Raw genomic sequence first — 17377 nt, forward strand, 5'->3', positions numbered from 1 at the left:
AATGGTTGCAAAAAAAGAAAAAAAACGAGATTTCGTGTTAATTATTGACTCTAATTAAAAGATTAATTAAAAAGAACTCAAAAAAATAAAAGTGGTCACCACATATTAGAAATTCTGCTGTTATGTTTCATTCTAGTCAAATGGATTACCTCTCGGGGGGTTCACCCGTCGATAAACTTCTATCGATACTTAACTGCCACAAAATAGTGGTTCATAGTTTACTCTTTTTGTACTGTAAACTACGAATACAGCAATCGTAATTATATAAACAATGTGCCGATTAAACAAGCTAAGAACACTTGAATTGGGTAATATTACATTATTGGTAACGATTAAGTAATATCCATGAAGAAAAAACAGTGGCAGTAGGAGCCACGGAAACAGATATTTCGATATTATTAGAAGAAGTTTTAAAGAATTCATTATTAAATCATAGGTGAGGAAGCTAATCCGGCAGTTTAAATCCCACCCTTACTTCTCTTATTAGTTTGTTCACTCTGATAACTGCGTATTGCTTACTTGCACTAGAAATATAAACTAAAGAAAGCAGAGAAATTCAAAGAGGGAATCCCAGTAAATGATAATCATAATTTGGCTGCAAATTACAAATTTTCAATTCGGGTCTATCTCAATCTAAGAGAAATTTATACAATGAAGTAGACCAAATAAAGATAGCGCTTGGAATTTTTACTAGAGAGAAGTTCTTGTTTAAAATTTTTAAATTTACAATATTCTATAAGAAATAAATAAATAAATAGCAGGGAAGCCTGTCCTCCCACTTAAATAATAATACCATTATAACCTTCCTCTTCACCAATAAACAACAATTTCCATATCCGATGAATCAATTTAGTTTTTCTTCGGATGTCAAAACCCATTGCTTGAACAACTAGAAGATAGAGACTCATATTTGACTTCCTGATCCTCTTAATCAGTGCAATATGAATCATCTAATCTATCCAGAAATTTCCAAATGAAAATCTATCATTGATATTGATTCGAAGCCTTCGAAGTTGTTGGGCCATTGTTTTAAGATGGAGCAGAGCTATCAGTGGGTCTGGAGACACCTTGGAAGTTAAAGCTTGTTTCTAGACGGGATATTGAGTGGAGTGATCGGTCCATACATCAATTCTTCAATTTGGCAAATTCGGTCGGAGCTCTCCAGACATCTACCCGAAAAATCATCAGGTGGATGTTTCATGTTCACCTTGTTTGATAAATGATCTTCACCTTGCAACATTTCCAACATAAGATCAAGCTCATCCCAGCAACGTTCAGGATGAGCCAATAAATCTTCTTCCCAAGAGTATTTAACCAGATTTTGGATTTCACTGTCACTCTTGACTCTCACCAGTGAATCTGGCACAATTGCTATTGCCGAAGGTTTCTCAGAATTATGTTCCATCATAATTTCAATTTCATCGCAGCAACGATCGAGGTGGGACAACAAATATTTATTTGACGAGGCCATAAACCGATGTCTTATATTAGTGTCACTCTTGTCTCTCATCAGTGCATCTGATACAAATTTCTTCATGAATGGTTGTGGTGGATGTGGAGGAGCTGAACCAGCAGCATCCTTCACAAATTCTGTTATTGGAGGAGTTGGTTGTGAAGGTGGAGGTGGGGGAATTGGTGCAACTAATTCTGCAGCTTTTTTCTTTGTAGTAGTACTATTGGTAGTAGGATAGATATTAATGTAATAACAAGTGCCTTTGATTGGATCATGTACAAATTTTCTGAATCTTAATAGCTCGAAAGATTTTTCGGGCTTCCTGCTTTTGAATTGTAATGTATTAAAAGTCGAATTGATTATTTCTCTCAATTTAGTTTTATCTTCGTACACGATTCTATCATTACTAGCGGAAAAAGGTTCTTGTGTAGGTTGGGTGAGTTTGGTGGAATAAGCAGGGTTAGCTTCTGAATAAATCGTTGAAGATGAAGATTCAGTAGCATAAATGGTGTCAATGGTTTGTTTTTGACGAATCTCTTGGGAGATTTGTCTAGCGCCGGCTTGACGCTTGTGGAATAAACCACGAATATATAGTTTTTTAATTGGTTTATCGAGTTCACAGAACTCTTTGAATTTCAATAATTTGCCTTTTTGATTCTTGGATTTGTGAAATTTGTCTAAGATTTTGCCGAACATAATTGCTTGGTGTATTTGTTTATAATAAAGTGAAGAAAGAAAGGAATATAAATAATTTCTGTGGCATTTTTGCAATTACAGAATTTATGTTTACGACCAAAACTTGCACCCAAATTTTTTTTTTTTCCCCACAAAGAATATTTTATCATTCAGATTTTGCCTACACATGACTCTGAACTGTAATGCAAACTGTAACGTGCTTCTTCTACCCTACGTCCGAAAGCCCCTTAAATGGGGGAAGGGGAGGGGCCGGAGAATGCCTGGATGTAGAGAGTGGCTAATACGAAATAACTAACATACTATAGGTCAATGAGCAATTCATCGTCAAGTAAACGTCGAATCCAAGACCACGATGAATCAGAAGCTACATTAGTTAAGGAGAGTTCCTGAATATTTTACAAGAAAATACAAAGATACTTATTGAATACTGAGAAAGGAATTCATACTGAAAAGATTACCACAAGATTTTATTCACATCAGAATAAAAAATCCATAAAATCAATCATGTTGGTCAAACATGACTATAGAATAGCGAAGATAAGGAAGAAGGATTTCTCCATTGAGAATGTGAATAATGATCAGGAAGAAGGTAAACAAAAAGATAATTTGGTGTCAGAATACCATTATGGTATTGTCTGAACCAGTTATTAGTTCTGTTGTCATTTGATTTCGTGAATCATTTTGCGAAGATTATTAAATTGCCTAAGATATGGCAGGTATACACTAAATATCAAATATGATTGAAGATTCAAAAATTGTAACATTTAGATTGAAATATGCTATTTATGATCAAGATATTTGACATATATTTGTATTTGCAAGAAAATGATTTACATCAAACAGTCGTGCGATTAGTTAGAACATTACTTGCTATTTATTGCCATTATTGAATGTGATTGAATGTATTACTATGAGAATAGGAAAACTCATTGTAGGATTATTATGCTAGTGCAAAAGCTCCATTGGTTGAATCATTGTAATTGGAACAATAGTTTTAGAAGAAAAAATTTGAGTTAATGAAAACTATTGCTGATTATAATTAACTATGGTATCAGGATATATGTTGAAAGAGACATATTTAAATTACTTAATATGGATCGAAAGAGATTCAAGATACTGCGAATAAAGCACCTTCCGGATTAATGCTATAGATGTCGAATAGTATTGGTTCCAACTTAGACACATCTGCCAATTTAATGAACATTCCTTTCATATTCAATTCCCTATAAATTATGTTTGTTATTTACTTCAAATCACTGATAATTCTTGCAAATCATCTTTCTTTTGTATTATCTAAATAAACAGTTGTTTCCTTCTTAAAACAGCCATGGAACCTCATGATAATCTTCTTTATTCATGCCAAGATTCATATTCATTCCTTTTCATCTGAAGTTGCCCTTCCATTATCTGGCTTTGCTGCCGTGTAACCTCCAATTACTAGTTTTAACGGAAGTGGAGCTACTATACGACAATATCCCAACAGAATAAAGATACTAATAGAAGTTTATTTAGGTAGTTCCAACTATAAAGCTTATATACTGCGATACCCAAAACATGTTGATACATGTCAATGAACAAACGACGACATGCATATAGTAAACTCACATATCAAGATCAATCTGATCAGGATTCGTAGTTGTCACCGCCGGCGTTGATTCTTGAATATATGAAGCCCGCGCACTATTCTTCCCTTTCACAAACCCCAATGGATTACTAATTTCTTGCACTTGTTGTTTCTGCAGAATAAACTCACCAGCTACAGTTCTCTTAATCCGTAACATGTCCTTAAAACTCGATTCATCGCCTTGTTCCAATTCATAATCTTCCCATGCTTGCCATACTTGTGATAATTTATCAGGATGGGCAAGATTGGTGACATATTTGAACAATTCCCTAATTCGTTGTTTTTGCTGTTGTGATTGAGGTTGTCGGGTTTCCAATTTGAGAAAATGATGAATGAATAATTGTGAAAGTTGAGCTAAGGAGAAATATTGATCTTGGATAGCTTGTTGGGCGAATTGTCTATATTGGGGTATATCTTGGATTTCATCAAGTTTGGCAAGGATCATGATGTAGATGTCGAGTTTTTGGGATGCTAATTGTTTCCGATCATTGATGGGGAATGAAGGGGATGACTGGGCTTGGGAAATCTTGGGAATTGATTCTGTTAAGACTTTGATTGAATTGATGACGTAGCCGTGATCCTGCTCATATTTTGAATAGATGATTAATATAGGTTTCATTAAATGTGGAGGTATATCATCCAAACAATTCTCAAATAAATCCCGAACTCTTTCTATTTCTATTGTGATTGGAGAATTGATGATTTTTGCAATATAAACTTTCCAAATCTCATATTTAATAATTGGATCTTGAAAAATCTTTAATCCTCGTTCATAGATCGTTAACGATCGTTCATAATATTGCCAATTTTCTAAAAATTCAGCATACGATATGATATTTTTGACAGTGGCGATTTTCAATTTGATTAATTGATCATAGGCAGTGCATACTTTTTCAATCTCAACTGTTTGTTCTTTGTTGTCAATAAATGATTCTAATAAATCTATATAAAATGACCACAATGTAGGTGATTTCGTAATTCTTTTTTGAACCGGTATTGATGGGTCGGAATATTCCATGGTATTGATATCAGAGTATTCACGATATAAGATCTCATCCAAGATTTCAATTGGTTTGTCTTCGTTGAATTCGGTAGTTCCTAGTAGCATCTCACACCAAGTTATATAAAGATCTGCCAATTCATCAGGATGGATATATTGCGAAAGGATAGATTTGGAATAGATGAAATCGGCAGTTTTATAATCCCCATTATTGGAATAGATCGATGCATATTTGATCCAAATTTGATTAAGTTTATGATTATTGGTTGTTGATACTTTTAATGGATTGATTGATTTCAAGGCATCGGCATATGTTTTAATTAAATTGGTTAAATCGTCTTTATAGATTTCAAATCTAGTAAACCAAACATCTAGATTATTGGGGTTTTGTCGTAACATCATATCATTAAGTAATAATTCTCTATCATTGATTAATTTTTCAAATTTATTCATTTTAAAATCAAAGAGGGAAGATAAGTTGGCGTCGCTGTCTAATTTGGCTGCAAGGATATTTAATTCTTGTTCTTCAAATTCAGTATAATGATCATAAATCATGGTGAAATCTTGTACAGTCAAGCTTTCTTTCAAACCCTTGTCATAATAATATCGTACCTTTTCGGGATTTCCTCGTTGTTTATAAAAGGCGGATAATTTTGCATACAAGTTTGCAATTTGATCGGGGAATTGAGTAATGGAATCTTGTATAATATCATCAAAATATAGATCCGGGATTGAAGAATCCATTAGTAAATCAATATATTCAAATAAGTATTGTACTGGGGATTTGGGTAATCCAAGATAATCATCAGGTTTACTTAGGATGAGTTGATATAACTTTAAAAAGATTTCTTTGTTAGCGCCAAACTCAATAAATTTATAAATGAAATCTTCCAAATTGCTAGGACCACTTCCTTCATTATCCTTGATTCCCCTTAATACTTGAGGATCTAAATATTGTAGATATTTAGAATATATTTTGATGGCAGTGAGTCCACCAATAAAATCAGCAAATTCTAAATACATGGACCAAATAAATTTATGCTGATTCAACGGTAAACCCCTTAGACATTTATTAAAGGTCCTTCTGATATAACTGACTTCATTAATTTGTGTCTTCATTAAAAATTCAAGGAATGGTTTCCAAATGTCAATCAGGACATCGCCTGGCACGTGCAACAAACTAGTAATCGCTCGTTCGAATATTTTGTTGATATTATGCAATTGATCTTTATGGGATGTATAGTTTAGCTGATTGCTATGGTCAAGTAATAGTTTTATATATGTCTGCCATAATTGTTTGGAACGAGGAATGGCTGTAGTTGCTCGATGTAAAATGAAAACTTGTTTATGGAATGCGATGGATGCTGATTGATTAGAAGTCACATGATTTAAATAAGATAACCAATTCTCTAGGTTAATTGGATCTTTACTTATAGCTTCTTCATAAGGAATATCTCCATCTTCTATCAATTTGTCAATACTATAAATATCCAGCATTACTGCTTCCTTTCCAATTAAAAAGTAAGATGGGTGATGATATCTTCTCCCGTAGTAAATCTAGAACGAGAAAAAAATAATTGGACCTAACAATCAATCATAGTTTTTTTTTCAGTTGAGAAATATTTCAGTGCGTGTTGGGCCCTCGCTACCCCCCAAAAAAAAATAAAAATGGAGGGTTGTATTGGTTGAGTCTGGATTGTATTGTAAATCCTTCCAAAAACCAATTAAGTTAATTAAAAAGAGCACCCCTTACAATTTCGTATCCCAGGAATCCGGGCTGCTTAAATACTTAATTGTCGCCATCTGTTTTCATAAATATTCATGCATCCTCCCCATTTCTATGGCGAACGGTGCTCGATTTGTCCATTATTCAGCGAACTGATTCTGAGTCTGATTCATTAATGTGGCTGTACATTTTGGGAAATTGATTTCTATGGAATTGGAAAGCGTGATTCAACAGACAACATCAAGTTTTTTTTATTTCGCAATCAACAAATCTTAAATTTCAGACGTGGCACAAGATCTGAGTAAAAATCACAGTAATAATGAATATTAGTACAATAATGCCACCTTTAGGAGAAAGTACAAGGCTGAAACCTTTACAAATACTTGATGTGGTTGAAGGGTGATGATTATGATTTAAGTACTCCTCCGTTACAACTCTTCAAGGGTACTTCCCTTATGCTGATTCCTTGTCGGACTTTTCTAAAACATCGCGTTTATGCCTCGTTCTTGGGACATAATGTTAGTTTTATGATTCACAAAATTTGATTGCTATAATCAATTGACCACATAGTTCGCAGTAAAGAATTGACGCGGCTCACAAATAAGAGAGTATGCCTTGGGTTATTGATTGTTTACAGTATAGTACGTCGGTTTATTTACTAATAGCATTCATTGACCATCATGTTTCAGTTAGGCGAAGAAGTAAGCTCAGTTATTGTCATCTTGCCTTTTGAGCTTAATAGTTACAACATCAGAGAATATAAATTTTACATTCTATTGCTATTTGTTCAGACCATTAGTAAAAAGTTGCAAATAGATCTGGCTAAAGACATGGCCAGAGAAAAGTGCTCGAAGTATACGGTTATGGCACTTCTAAGAACAAACAAAAAGGGATATCTAGAGAGGGAAGGGGATAGTTCCGGGATAGTTCCGTAATAACAAATCTTTTTTATTCTTCTTTATATCGAATCATTCTACATAACTAGTACAAACAAAGGGGCGGTCAGACAAACTTACAATTCATCATGAGCAACTTGTTCCTTTTCATCAGCCTTTGGTTTTTCTTCTGCTTTTACTTCTTCTTCATCTTCTTCTACAATAGCATTCTTGGTAGCATCTAATTCTTCCTTTAATTTAAATCCATCGACATGAAGAGCACCTGAATCCTTAACAAAACTAAGCAATGAATCAAAATCTCTTGCCCCTTCAAATAAGATTGGTTCTCTTATTCCGGTTTTTTCATCAATCTTACCATTAGCTGGATATAATAATAAAGTAGGATAGCCTTGGATAGGATATGGAACATCGACATCATTATTAGTCTGATCAATATCAGCAATTAAAACTTTTGCATCCGGTTTATTAGATCCATAAACTTGGGCAACTTCTTCCCAAATTGGAGCTAATTTCTTACAATGACCACACCATGGAGCATAATATTTAACAAAGATATCTTTGGATACATCGTCTAAGATTTCACGATAATTATGAGCCACTAATTTAACTACTGGATTCGCAAGTTTTTCTTCTTCAGTTGGTAAATCTTCTGATTTAATAATTGGAGTTAATTTTCCTTGGAAATAATCTTCAACAAATTGTTCAATAACTTCAATAGAAGGTCCCTTTGGATGTTTAGTTTGATCAACACCATATTTCTTATTGTCATTAACTTCATGAATGGCAAATAATGGGAAAACTTCTGGATCCATATTTATAACTTCAGCATGTTTACCATATAATTTAGCATTTAAACCAGCAAAATTAATCTTTCCTCTATGTTTTTTAGCTAATTTTTCAATATTAGCAGCAATTTCTTTTCTTTCTTCTTCAGTATTATAGAAATAATAAGCAAGTGGTAATGGAGAAGTCATATAAGACATATAAGTATCTCTATCGATATCACCAAAGTATGGAACAGCTTCAGTTTCAATAAAACTCTTGACTTCATCTGTAGTAAATGATTTACCTTCGAATTTAACTGCATCATCTAATTGAGATGGATGAATAACTAAAATACTTGGTTTTTTACCAGAAATATCAAGTTTAGTTAATTTTTTATTTAATTTACCAATTAAATCATTATTTTCAACATTAATAAAAGTATGATCTTTTCTTAATGTTTCAGCAATCTTATTAAAAGTTACATTTGATTCTTTAGATGGATTAACTTGAATTACAAATGGTTTAACTTGACCATCAACTAATTTAAATAATTCTTCTTCGGTAGCTGGTTGTGAAACAGCAGGTAATGATTGTTTAATCATAAAATCGGCAATTCCATCAGCTTCTCTTGGACCATCATAATCTTGTGGAGTTTTGACATCACCTCTGAAGATTTTTAAAGTTGGATATCCTTTAATTCCAAATTGTTGACAAATTTGCTCTTCAACAGTACAATCAACTTGACCTAATTTAATTTTTGGATTTGATTCATTTAATTTATCAGCAGCTTTTGAGAATTCTGGTGCTAACATTTTACAATATCCACACCAAGGAGCAAAGAATTCAGCTAATACTAAAGGATTTTCTTGCATAAATGATTCAAAATTGGCAGTAGTTAATTTAACAACAGCACTATTTGGATCAGCAACAGCATCACCATCAGATGGACCACTAGCTTGAGTAATTGAGACAATTGCTAAGAGTGTTGCTAATGCATTAGAAGATAATTTCCAGAATTTCATTATTATTATTATTATTTTATTTAAATTGATTAAAAGGTAATTACAAAAAAGAGAAAGAGAAAGAGAAAATGAAAAATTCTGATTAACTTTAATTCATTTTATATAAACTGTAGGTGGCCAAAAAATGTAACCAAAAAAAAAAAACACGGTGTTCAGAATTTAAATTATTTTTTTAAATATGTTTCTTTTGCGATTCAAAAAATATTTTTTATTTATTTTAGTTTAATTAAATGTAAGAGAAAAAGTTTTGACTTTTTATAAATTTCTTTACTTTTCTTGATTGCAAAGTTATTTCTAAGTTTGAATTCAGAATAGAATGTGATCCTTAGCTATTCAGGGGTAGAATCAGACAGTAAGATCTCTCTTTGCTTGTAACCAAGCTTTGCTTAATCACCTACAAATGGTGTTAGAATAGTTCTAGAGTAGTTAATGTTTTTCTTATGTGTGCCCCCCTCCTCCCCCACGTCGTTTGAAAAATTTTTAACTGTCATACGTCAGGTACACAATCAACATACATATAACAATAAACAATTAAAACTGGAGAAGTTCCAAGAGAGGATATCTTCCATTATGTACGATCATTTAAATGACGTGTTTTAAACAAAAAAAGCCCTGGGGAAGAACAATAGATTTCTTTAATGTATTTTACAGTATGAGTAATGTAAGTGTATCTTGCCTCGGGATTATTTTTTTTGTTACTTTGTTATTTTGGCACATTTAGTTAGTAGAGATAGATTTTGTAGAGGTACAATAACTATTGGGATGGCCACAAAAACTAGAGTAAAATCAAGGATAACAAAGGTAATAAGTATATGTAGTATAATGTAACAAATGTTTAGTATACAGTTAAAAGGGAGTAATGTCACGTCTCTTCATGATTGCAATGACCCTATATATGCCATAAAACAATGAAAAAGCTTAAACCCCATCCTGAAGCACACACTCTCAAGTAATTAATTGATTCCGAATTTGGTGCCCCTCTATCAAATGCTTCATTCTATTATCAAAACAGCACCAACGCCACTTAAATTCCCAAGAATTCTCTTAAATTTCCCCAAGTATCCATTTCAACATCATAAATATATGCCATACTATGTCTTAATGAACTTTGTAAATATTGAGGTTGATAATGATAAATAAACATAACTAAACCCCAAGTTAATACCGCAAAATATTTCCAAGTTTTATTATAAACAATTGATCTTAATTTCTTTTGTTGTTGATTATTTAAATTTCCATAATTAATTAAATTACCTTGATAATTTCTAAAACTTGGTTGAGCATGATTAAGATATAAATCTAATAATATTTTACCAACTGCTAATGTGACTCTACTATAACAATATAAAGTAATTTGATGAGTTATACCAGGATGAAATATATTAAAATGTTGAGAATAAACAATCCATGATCCAATACAACCAGCTAAAAATTTACATAATCCCATTTGTTTTGGACCTAAGAAAGTTTCTCCTTTTAATATTATAACACAAGTTTTATAAATAATAGCAAATGATGCCAATACTTGAGCATGATCTCTAGTTGCTTTAAGAATTGATATTAATCTTGGACGTAATGGACCTGATCGATATAATAGATTAATGACTAAAGCATGCAGAAATCTGATTTTACCACCATATACAATACCATTTCTTGAAGATCTTATGATTTCTAATAATGGACGAAATAATGGATTAATGAATATTGATGACATCGGTTGGGTATATATATATTTACAAAATTATTGAATAGCAACAGATAAAAAGAATTGGATTAAAATAAATAAGGGGGGGATATTAATGGGACAGTTATGATTATATGTAACTAATGGGAGGCTGTGGTTGGATGTTCCTTTGATAATTAGAAAAGGAAGAAAAGTGAAAAGAAAATTGAAAAAAAGTATTCCCGTTAAAATATTGATTGATATTGAAAGAAGATGATGGGCAACAAGAGGAGGGGGGGTTTATTGTAACGTCCATTATTATGGGGTAAAATTTTAATTCATCATAATTTAACCGAAAGTATTGGATAGCCTTTGACCGAAAGTATGTATTGCAGAATGGATGTAACTTGCAATATTTTTTTCATATGTAAAAAATTGTCCTACCCACTTTGAGTCAGTTTTGATAACAGTATGTGGTTACAGTGTCTAACGACAACTATACGGTTCTCATATACTACTGGAGTTTCAGCGTTAGAGTTCCGATCAGCTAACTCTTAATGCTTCTGCCACGACGCTTTTATCAAACGAATTCACTGTCAGGACAACTATTGTCAACACCCATTATCATATATTGGACCCGCAGGAGTACTACAGATGAACGTCATACTGAAATTTAGTGATGCAAACCTATTGGACCCACGGCTTGCATCACTAAATTCCAGTATGCTGTTTATTTGTATTACTCCCCGCCAAAAGATTTGGTTCTTGTGAAAGCAAAACTGACTGAATAGGACGCGGTGATACCCAATAACATTTTATAGTAGTCTGTCTGGATCGTCTCTACCTGCTGCTAGTCGGTCTTAAGTAGTTTACTTGTTAAACCATATATAGAGAGGACCGATTATTATATTACACTACCATACCTAAGTAAATATACCATGTTGTTGTAGCCATATTCCAATTGCACCAGATTTTTAACACCAGTTTCTTCAGTGATATACAGCCTTCGGATAGAATCGTATAAGAATCCATAATCCCCTTTCGCAGTTGAGATTCAGGTCTTGGATTTCCGGGTGGAATAAAAAGGTTTGTTAGAGCAAGAGAAGCTACGGGCAAAGCATAGGCATTTTATTGGTGTATAGAATTGCCACGTCTCAACTGAGTCAGTCAATACTCTTTGAAGAAGAGATATCAATAGGATTAGAACATAGAGACACTTGATAAGAATAAGCTTAATGCTGAACTAAACATGTTAATAACCATTTGATATTGTATTCACAGCATAAATGTATATTCTTCACCAGATCCAATCTGTTAATAATTCTTCTAGTATCAGTTCCAATTCATTATATTTATAAACAACAACTTCATCAAATCGTTGATACATATCTCTAACTTCAATAGAATCTTGATCAATAAATACATACCATCTTTTCCATTCATGATCAATTCTATGTTCTATTTCTAACATATCTTGTTTATCCTTTATTTTAAAAACTCTAGCTATATCTTCAATTCTATTTGATAATTTAAAATCTGTAAAACTTTCTAAATGATATAATGAAAATAAATTATCATCATGTTCTGTATATTCATATTCTCTACTCTTATAAAATGTTAATGTAGTCTCAGGTACAAATTCACATGTTTCGCGATACCAAATACTAGCTATTATATCAATAAATTCTAGAGGGCATTCATCTCCATATCGATCAATACTAGCTAATTTTGATTTAACATAATATGTATTATTAATTTTATAAAAGTATACTTCGTCATAGATTGTTAAACTACGATAAGCAATATCATATAAAATATCTTCTTCTTTATCTAATTTAATGAATTCAAGAGTTTCATAACATTCCTTATTATCTTTCTCTGGAACCTCGACACAATATAATTCTTTTAATGTAGGAATTTCATGGTTTATTAAATAAACAATAGTTTTTCTATATCCGTTTGCATTGTCCATGTTGATGGATATTGTTAAGCCGAGTATATATAATAGGTTTAGGATACTAATAAGAATCATATTAGAATAAGAAGAGAGAGAGAGAAGAGAAGAGAATTGACGAGAAGAAATAACAAGTTAATGAGAAAGGTAAAATGCATTCTTAATGTAAGGTTACAATTGTGTGTTATTAGCGCGTTTGGTTTATTCCGAATATATGAGTGTACATAAGGATAATTTTAATAAAGTTATTATCTTCCTCTGGTGCTTAACGCATTTAATTTTTACTTGAAGCCTGTTTATTTCCTTTGGCAGCCGCGTCGTTATGTGATTTCTGATCCAGGCGAGCTCCGCCGTGATGATTTAAGTTATTGGTTGACTCGCGTACAATCTAGTGTTAATTGCGAGAATTGGAATTTTTTTATTTGTCTCTTAAATTTTTCTGGGCATTGTTAATTTGGTCGAATTATATTGCGTCGAGGTTTTTTTTTCCTTACATAATAGGCGTGCGTTAAACTACGTACAATATAAAAAAGGCTATATAAAATACATTTCTAATGTAGGAATTTCATGGTTTAATAAATAAACAATAGTTTTTCTATATCCGCTTAGGTACCCCATCTAGTTAAGCCAACTAATTGAGCCTATTTGGAACCGGAACTTTTAATAAACTTATAAGCTCTTGGTCGAAATCAGGCTTTATTGTTGGCGTTAGATATATCTGTTTCCAGAATAAACTAAATATACCGTCACGAAAATTCTTAAATTTTCTGAAATCATATTCTTCCCGAAGCGTATACACGTCGTCAACTACTAAAAGACCAAGTTTGTTGCCTTTACGATAACTTGAGTTGAAATTGGAAAGAAATGTAACTAAACCGGGATTTTCAAAGTCATTATAAACAGCAACTAGTACGTCGGTATTATTGGAGAAATTGGCGTAATCCTTAGCGTTTAAAACAGTCAAATGCTTCTCAAGCCTACCTATCATATCCAAGACACATGAGTCTGATACAAGCACCACGGACAATGGACGAATTGTATTTCTGGGATTCTTGTCAGCCTTTTTGCTAAAGGCAATTAATGGAATGTAATAAATCAACGTCTTACCGCAACCCGGAGGAGCCAAGATAAATCTAGAAACAGTTGGAGTAAAGGCTATATCTATAACAGCGTTGAATTGATCGAAATCTCTGAATTCAAAATTTTGGGAGATAGTCATTTTCGCATCTTCTAAATCCTCATATTTTAGGAACCTTAGGGTGGACATCCCAGTTGGCATTGGAATAACTTTCTTTGAATCCTTTAACAGTCCATCTTTATCCAGGTGTTCGATTCCAATAAATTGAAAGAATGAATCAAAATACCCCTTCATCATCCCAACATCTTGGAGGGCGTGTTTACCCTCTATATTACTATGATCTATTGCATAGTTTAACGAAGCAGTTTGATTGCTATGGACTTGTCTTTTCTCATCAAGGTACTTAGTCATCGACTGAATATACCCCTGACTTCGTGGCATATCAAATCTAATGAATCTCGTGAACGCTTGTCTCAGTATACGAACGCCCAACACTTTACTTAAATCAATATTCAAAACTCTAGCTTGAAATGTGTCGACCTCATCCCAAGTCAATAACTTACCGTAATGCGTGATGAACAAGAACTTTCTATAAGCAACCCGTTTGACGATCTCTTTATCTGGGTATCTTGAACTATCAAAAAACATGTGAGTAAGCTCAGGTAATTCTGGAAGCAACCGCAAGAATAAGCTTCTAACCGGAACAGCTAGTACAACTATAAATTGAGATAACATTTTGGTGGTATGTCTTAATGTTCTTTCTACACTTCCATTCTTATTGCCATTCTGCTGAATCATTAGAAGACCATCACGGAACACTATATCTCGATCTTCGTAGTTATCTCCTTGGATGTTCAAACTTAATAACTCTGCTGGACTAGATGTGTTGGCGGCGGCAACGTACATCATTGAAGCGAGCGCCTTTTGCATTTCAAGAATTAACATCAAAATCTCACTCTTATGAGCTTCATTCAAATTAAACTGGCCATTGTTCATCTCTTCACCTAAACAAGTGCAGGAGTAATCAGTTTTAGCTTTCTGAAGAAATTGATCATAGATAAGGCCGATGGACGTTTGACTTTTCGTTACGTTGCATAATTGTCGGAACCTCTCCTTAAAATTCTCGGCAGACTTATAATAAAGATCTGTACAATAAGATTTCTTTACTGAGATACCATTGACATAACATTCGCCTGGAGCATTACCTGGCTCTACTTTTACCAATTCATTATTTCTTCTGATCAATAAATCAACTAAATCTTCCAAGAGAGATAACCCATGGTCGTCATCCCTATAATTACGGTTGGCATACTTGTATATTTCCTGATCTGATGAAGAAAGAAACACGCAATACTTATACATGTCCTTAATACTAGATAATTTGATTAAGATTGTATCAACATTACCCAATGCTCCATCGTCAAATTTTCTTGAAAAGACATACAACAAAGATTTGAGATATTTTTGACCATCCATTGATTTAAACGAGGAAAATACCTCCAATAAGTTAGTCACTCTTTCTTCTGCATTAATTGATTCAATAAACTTGTCGCGCACCCGCTTAATAGCAGGTGAACAATTATCTTCAAAATGAGGAAACAAACCTCTAGCCCGGATCAAGCAGTAAAAATGAGCAAAGTAACTCGAGTACGTCCTCAAGGTTGTCTCTTGAAGTATGGGGAACATTTGGCTAACTCGCGATTTGTGATGGAACCTTGGGGCCTTGCGAAGTCTTGTTTTGGGATTACAGACAACACTGTAATAGATTTTGATGAATAAATCTCTGCCATCATCAAGATCTTCACTACGTGTACAGTTTCTTAAGGTGATCAAATCATCCTCAGTAAAAGTGAGATAATCAAAAACGGCATCCAAAGGATGAGTCTTTTTATGAGTTCTCATTTCAGGAACATGATAACACAAGTCAATATGATTTTCTTTCGACGCAGGTGCAATGTGAATAGCAAATGATTTTCCACCTGATATTGCTACCAGTACACCTTTGATTGTAGTGATATCTTTGTTGGTTGATTTCTTTTTATGTAAGATCATCTGTCTATCAGCACCAACATATTCAACCATTATGGATTCTGGAGATACAAAATCCCATAAATGTTCATAATTAAAAAGATGCAATCTTGTTTCTTTGTTATACATCGAATTGAAATCAGCTAAGGTATCACCTCTTTGCTCTATCGTAGAAACAAGGGAACGATTACGCTCCCTAAATCGAGTAGCGAAAGTATTGATAAGCTTTCCATTCTTGTCAATTAGCAAGCCATGTACAAATGTGTACTTTTTATAGCCACGATGATTGATCTCGATATGATAAACTTTCTTGTCTCGACCAATAAAAGAGACTCTTGGAAATGGACGTTTGTCTGAGTTGGATTGTTCTGTAGAATGGGATTCAAAATCATCGTGAATTTCATCTGATGTAGTATCGCTAGTATAATCAGCCATGGAATCGGAAACGGGGGGAATCAGGTGAGTTGAAAGGATGTCTTGGGTTGGAATAATACTCAGTTCTCGAGATTTAGTTAACAGCTTACGCCAATTGCTGGATAATATATCATTATCATTCCTACTATTAGTTTCAGCCAGATTTGAGGAAAGGTCGTAAGGATTCTCATTACTAGGTTGATTAGACTCATAGTATCTAGAGGTATGACTATCGCCCACATTAATTGGAGCTTCATCGACATTATTATCCAATTCTTCGTCACTAAAAGGTTCATCGAAATTGATTTCATTGAAATTGGTTTCATCGATGTAGTGATTGCTTGTAATTTCGTCTATGATCTCTTGTTGATGATTCATCTTTTTCTGTAATGTCTGGTAAGAGAAGCTTGTGTAATGATTAGAAAGTAAACAGACGCGATTTATTTATACTTTTTTTAAAACGAGAACAAATTTTTGATTCTTATACAAAAACTTAAGAGATAGAATTGCAGCCATTTTTAATATCTCCCTATAAACAGATCTTGCTATGCTTTGAAGGATACACATGTTATATATCTTGCTTTGTGATGCAGGACAAGTACCTAAAAAATTAGGAATCAAGAACAAAAAAAATTGCTCTGTTTGTATGAAAAATCGATTTTACATAGGTATATAACAAATGTCAAATACATCACTTTTTTTGCCATTTTCTTATCTTTAAATACTAAGTTCTTTATATGAAAATTTTGAACTCCCTTTCCACTAAATCTTCAACTACGATTCTCTCAATTTTTTCATTCAAAATCACAAAACCCATAGTCTCATTAAGTTGTTCTTTATTGTAAATCAGCTAAGTTGATATTAATAATTGATTCTGGGTGGCCCTTGGGAATAATATTATGGCTGCCAAAAAACAAAAAAATGACCTTTGGTAAATACCCAATGGATCAACACGTCGCCTAACAGGATACCAAAATTGTTCCTCGGATCGTAAGTTTATTGGCACGTCGATAGCTTAATAATACCGTTGGGAATGGTAGATTAAGATAGGAACAAAA

General features: G+C 33.1%; 6 protein-coding genes across 6 annotated transcripts; all 6 read right to left on the reverse strand. All coding sequences in view use genetic code 12, as the record gives it.

Moving 5' to 3' along the window:
- Positions 1-1075: 1075 nt before the first annotated feature.
- J8A68_006051 (uncharacterized protein) lies at positions 1076-2149 on the reverse strand (the record flags this gene model as incomplete). The annotated part of the gene is made up of 1 exon (XM_049410183.1): positions 1076-2149. The coding sequence occupies one exon, from the start codon at positions 2147-2149 to the stop codon at positions 1076-1078; it is 1074 nt and encodes a 357-aa protein (XP_049260659.1).
- A 1601-nt stretch (positions 2150-3750) lies between these two features.
- Positions 3751-6270, reverse strand: J8A68_006052 (mRNA splicing protein; the record flags this gene model as incomplete). Its single annotated transcript, XM_049410184.1, has 1 exon — positions 3751-6270. One exon carries the CDS (start codon positions 6268-6270, stop codon positions 3751-3753), a length of 2520 nt encoding a protein of 839 aa, XP_049260660.1.
- Positions 6271-7511: 1241 nt separating this feature from the next.
- On the reverse strand, positions 7512-9182 carry PDI1 (protein disulfide isomerase; the record flags this gene model as incomplete). Its single annotated transcript, XM_049410185.1, has 1 exon — positions 7512-9182. The coding sequence occupies one exon, from the start codon at positions 9180-9182 to the stop codon at positions 7512-7514; it is 1671 nt and encodes a 556-aa protein (XP_049260661.1).
- Positions 9183-10206: 1024 nt separating this feature from the next.
- Positions 10207-10896, reverse strand: J8A68_006054 (uncharacterized protein; the record flags this gene model as incomplete). Its single annotated transcript, XM_049410186.1, has 1 exon — positions 10207-10896. The coding sequence occupies one exon, from the start codon at positions 10894-10896 to the stop codon at positions 10207-10209; it is 690 nt and encodes a 229-aa protein (XP_049260662.1).
- A 1246-nt stretch (positions 10897-12142) lies between these two features.
- J8A68_006055 (uncharacterized protein) lies at positions 12143-12817 on the reverse strand (the record flags this gene model as incomplete). The annotated part of the gene is made up of 1 exon (XM_049410187.1): positions 12143-12817. The coding sequence occupies one exon, from the start codon at positions 12815-12817 to the stop codon at positions 12143-12145; it is 675 nt and encodes a 224-aa protein (XP_049260663.1).
- Positions 12818-13430: 613 nt separating this feature from the next.
- Positions 13431-16697, reverse strand: J8A68_006056 (uncharacterized protein; the record flags this gene model as incomplete). Its single annotated transcript, XM_049410188.1, has 1 exon — positions 13431-16697. The coding sequence occupies one exon, from the start codon at positions 16695-16697 to the stop codon at positions 13431-13433; it is 3267 nt and encodes a 1088-aa protein (XP_049260664.1).
- Between the last annotated feature and the right edge of the window lie 680 nt (positions 16698-17377).

This window comes from Hemisphaericaspora subhashii, assembly GCF_019202705.1.
Source record: "Hemisphaericaspora subhashii strain CBS 10753 chromosome Unknown scaffold116, whole genome shotgun sequence".
Classification (NCBI taxonomy): Eukaryota; Fungi; Ascomycota; class Pichiomycetes; order Serinales; family Debaryomycetaceae; genus Hemisphaericaspora; species Hemisphaericaspora subhashii.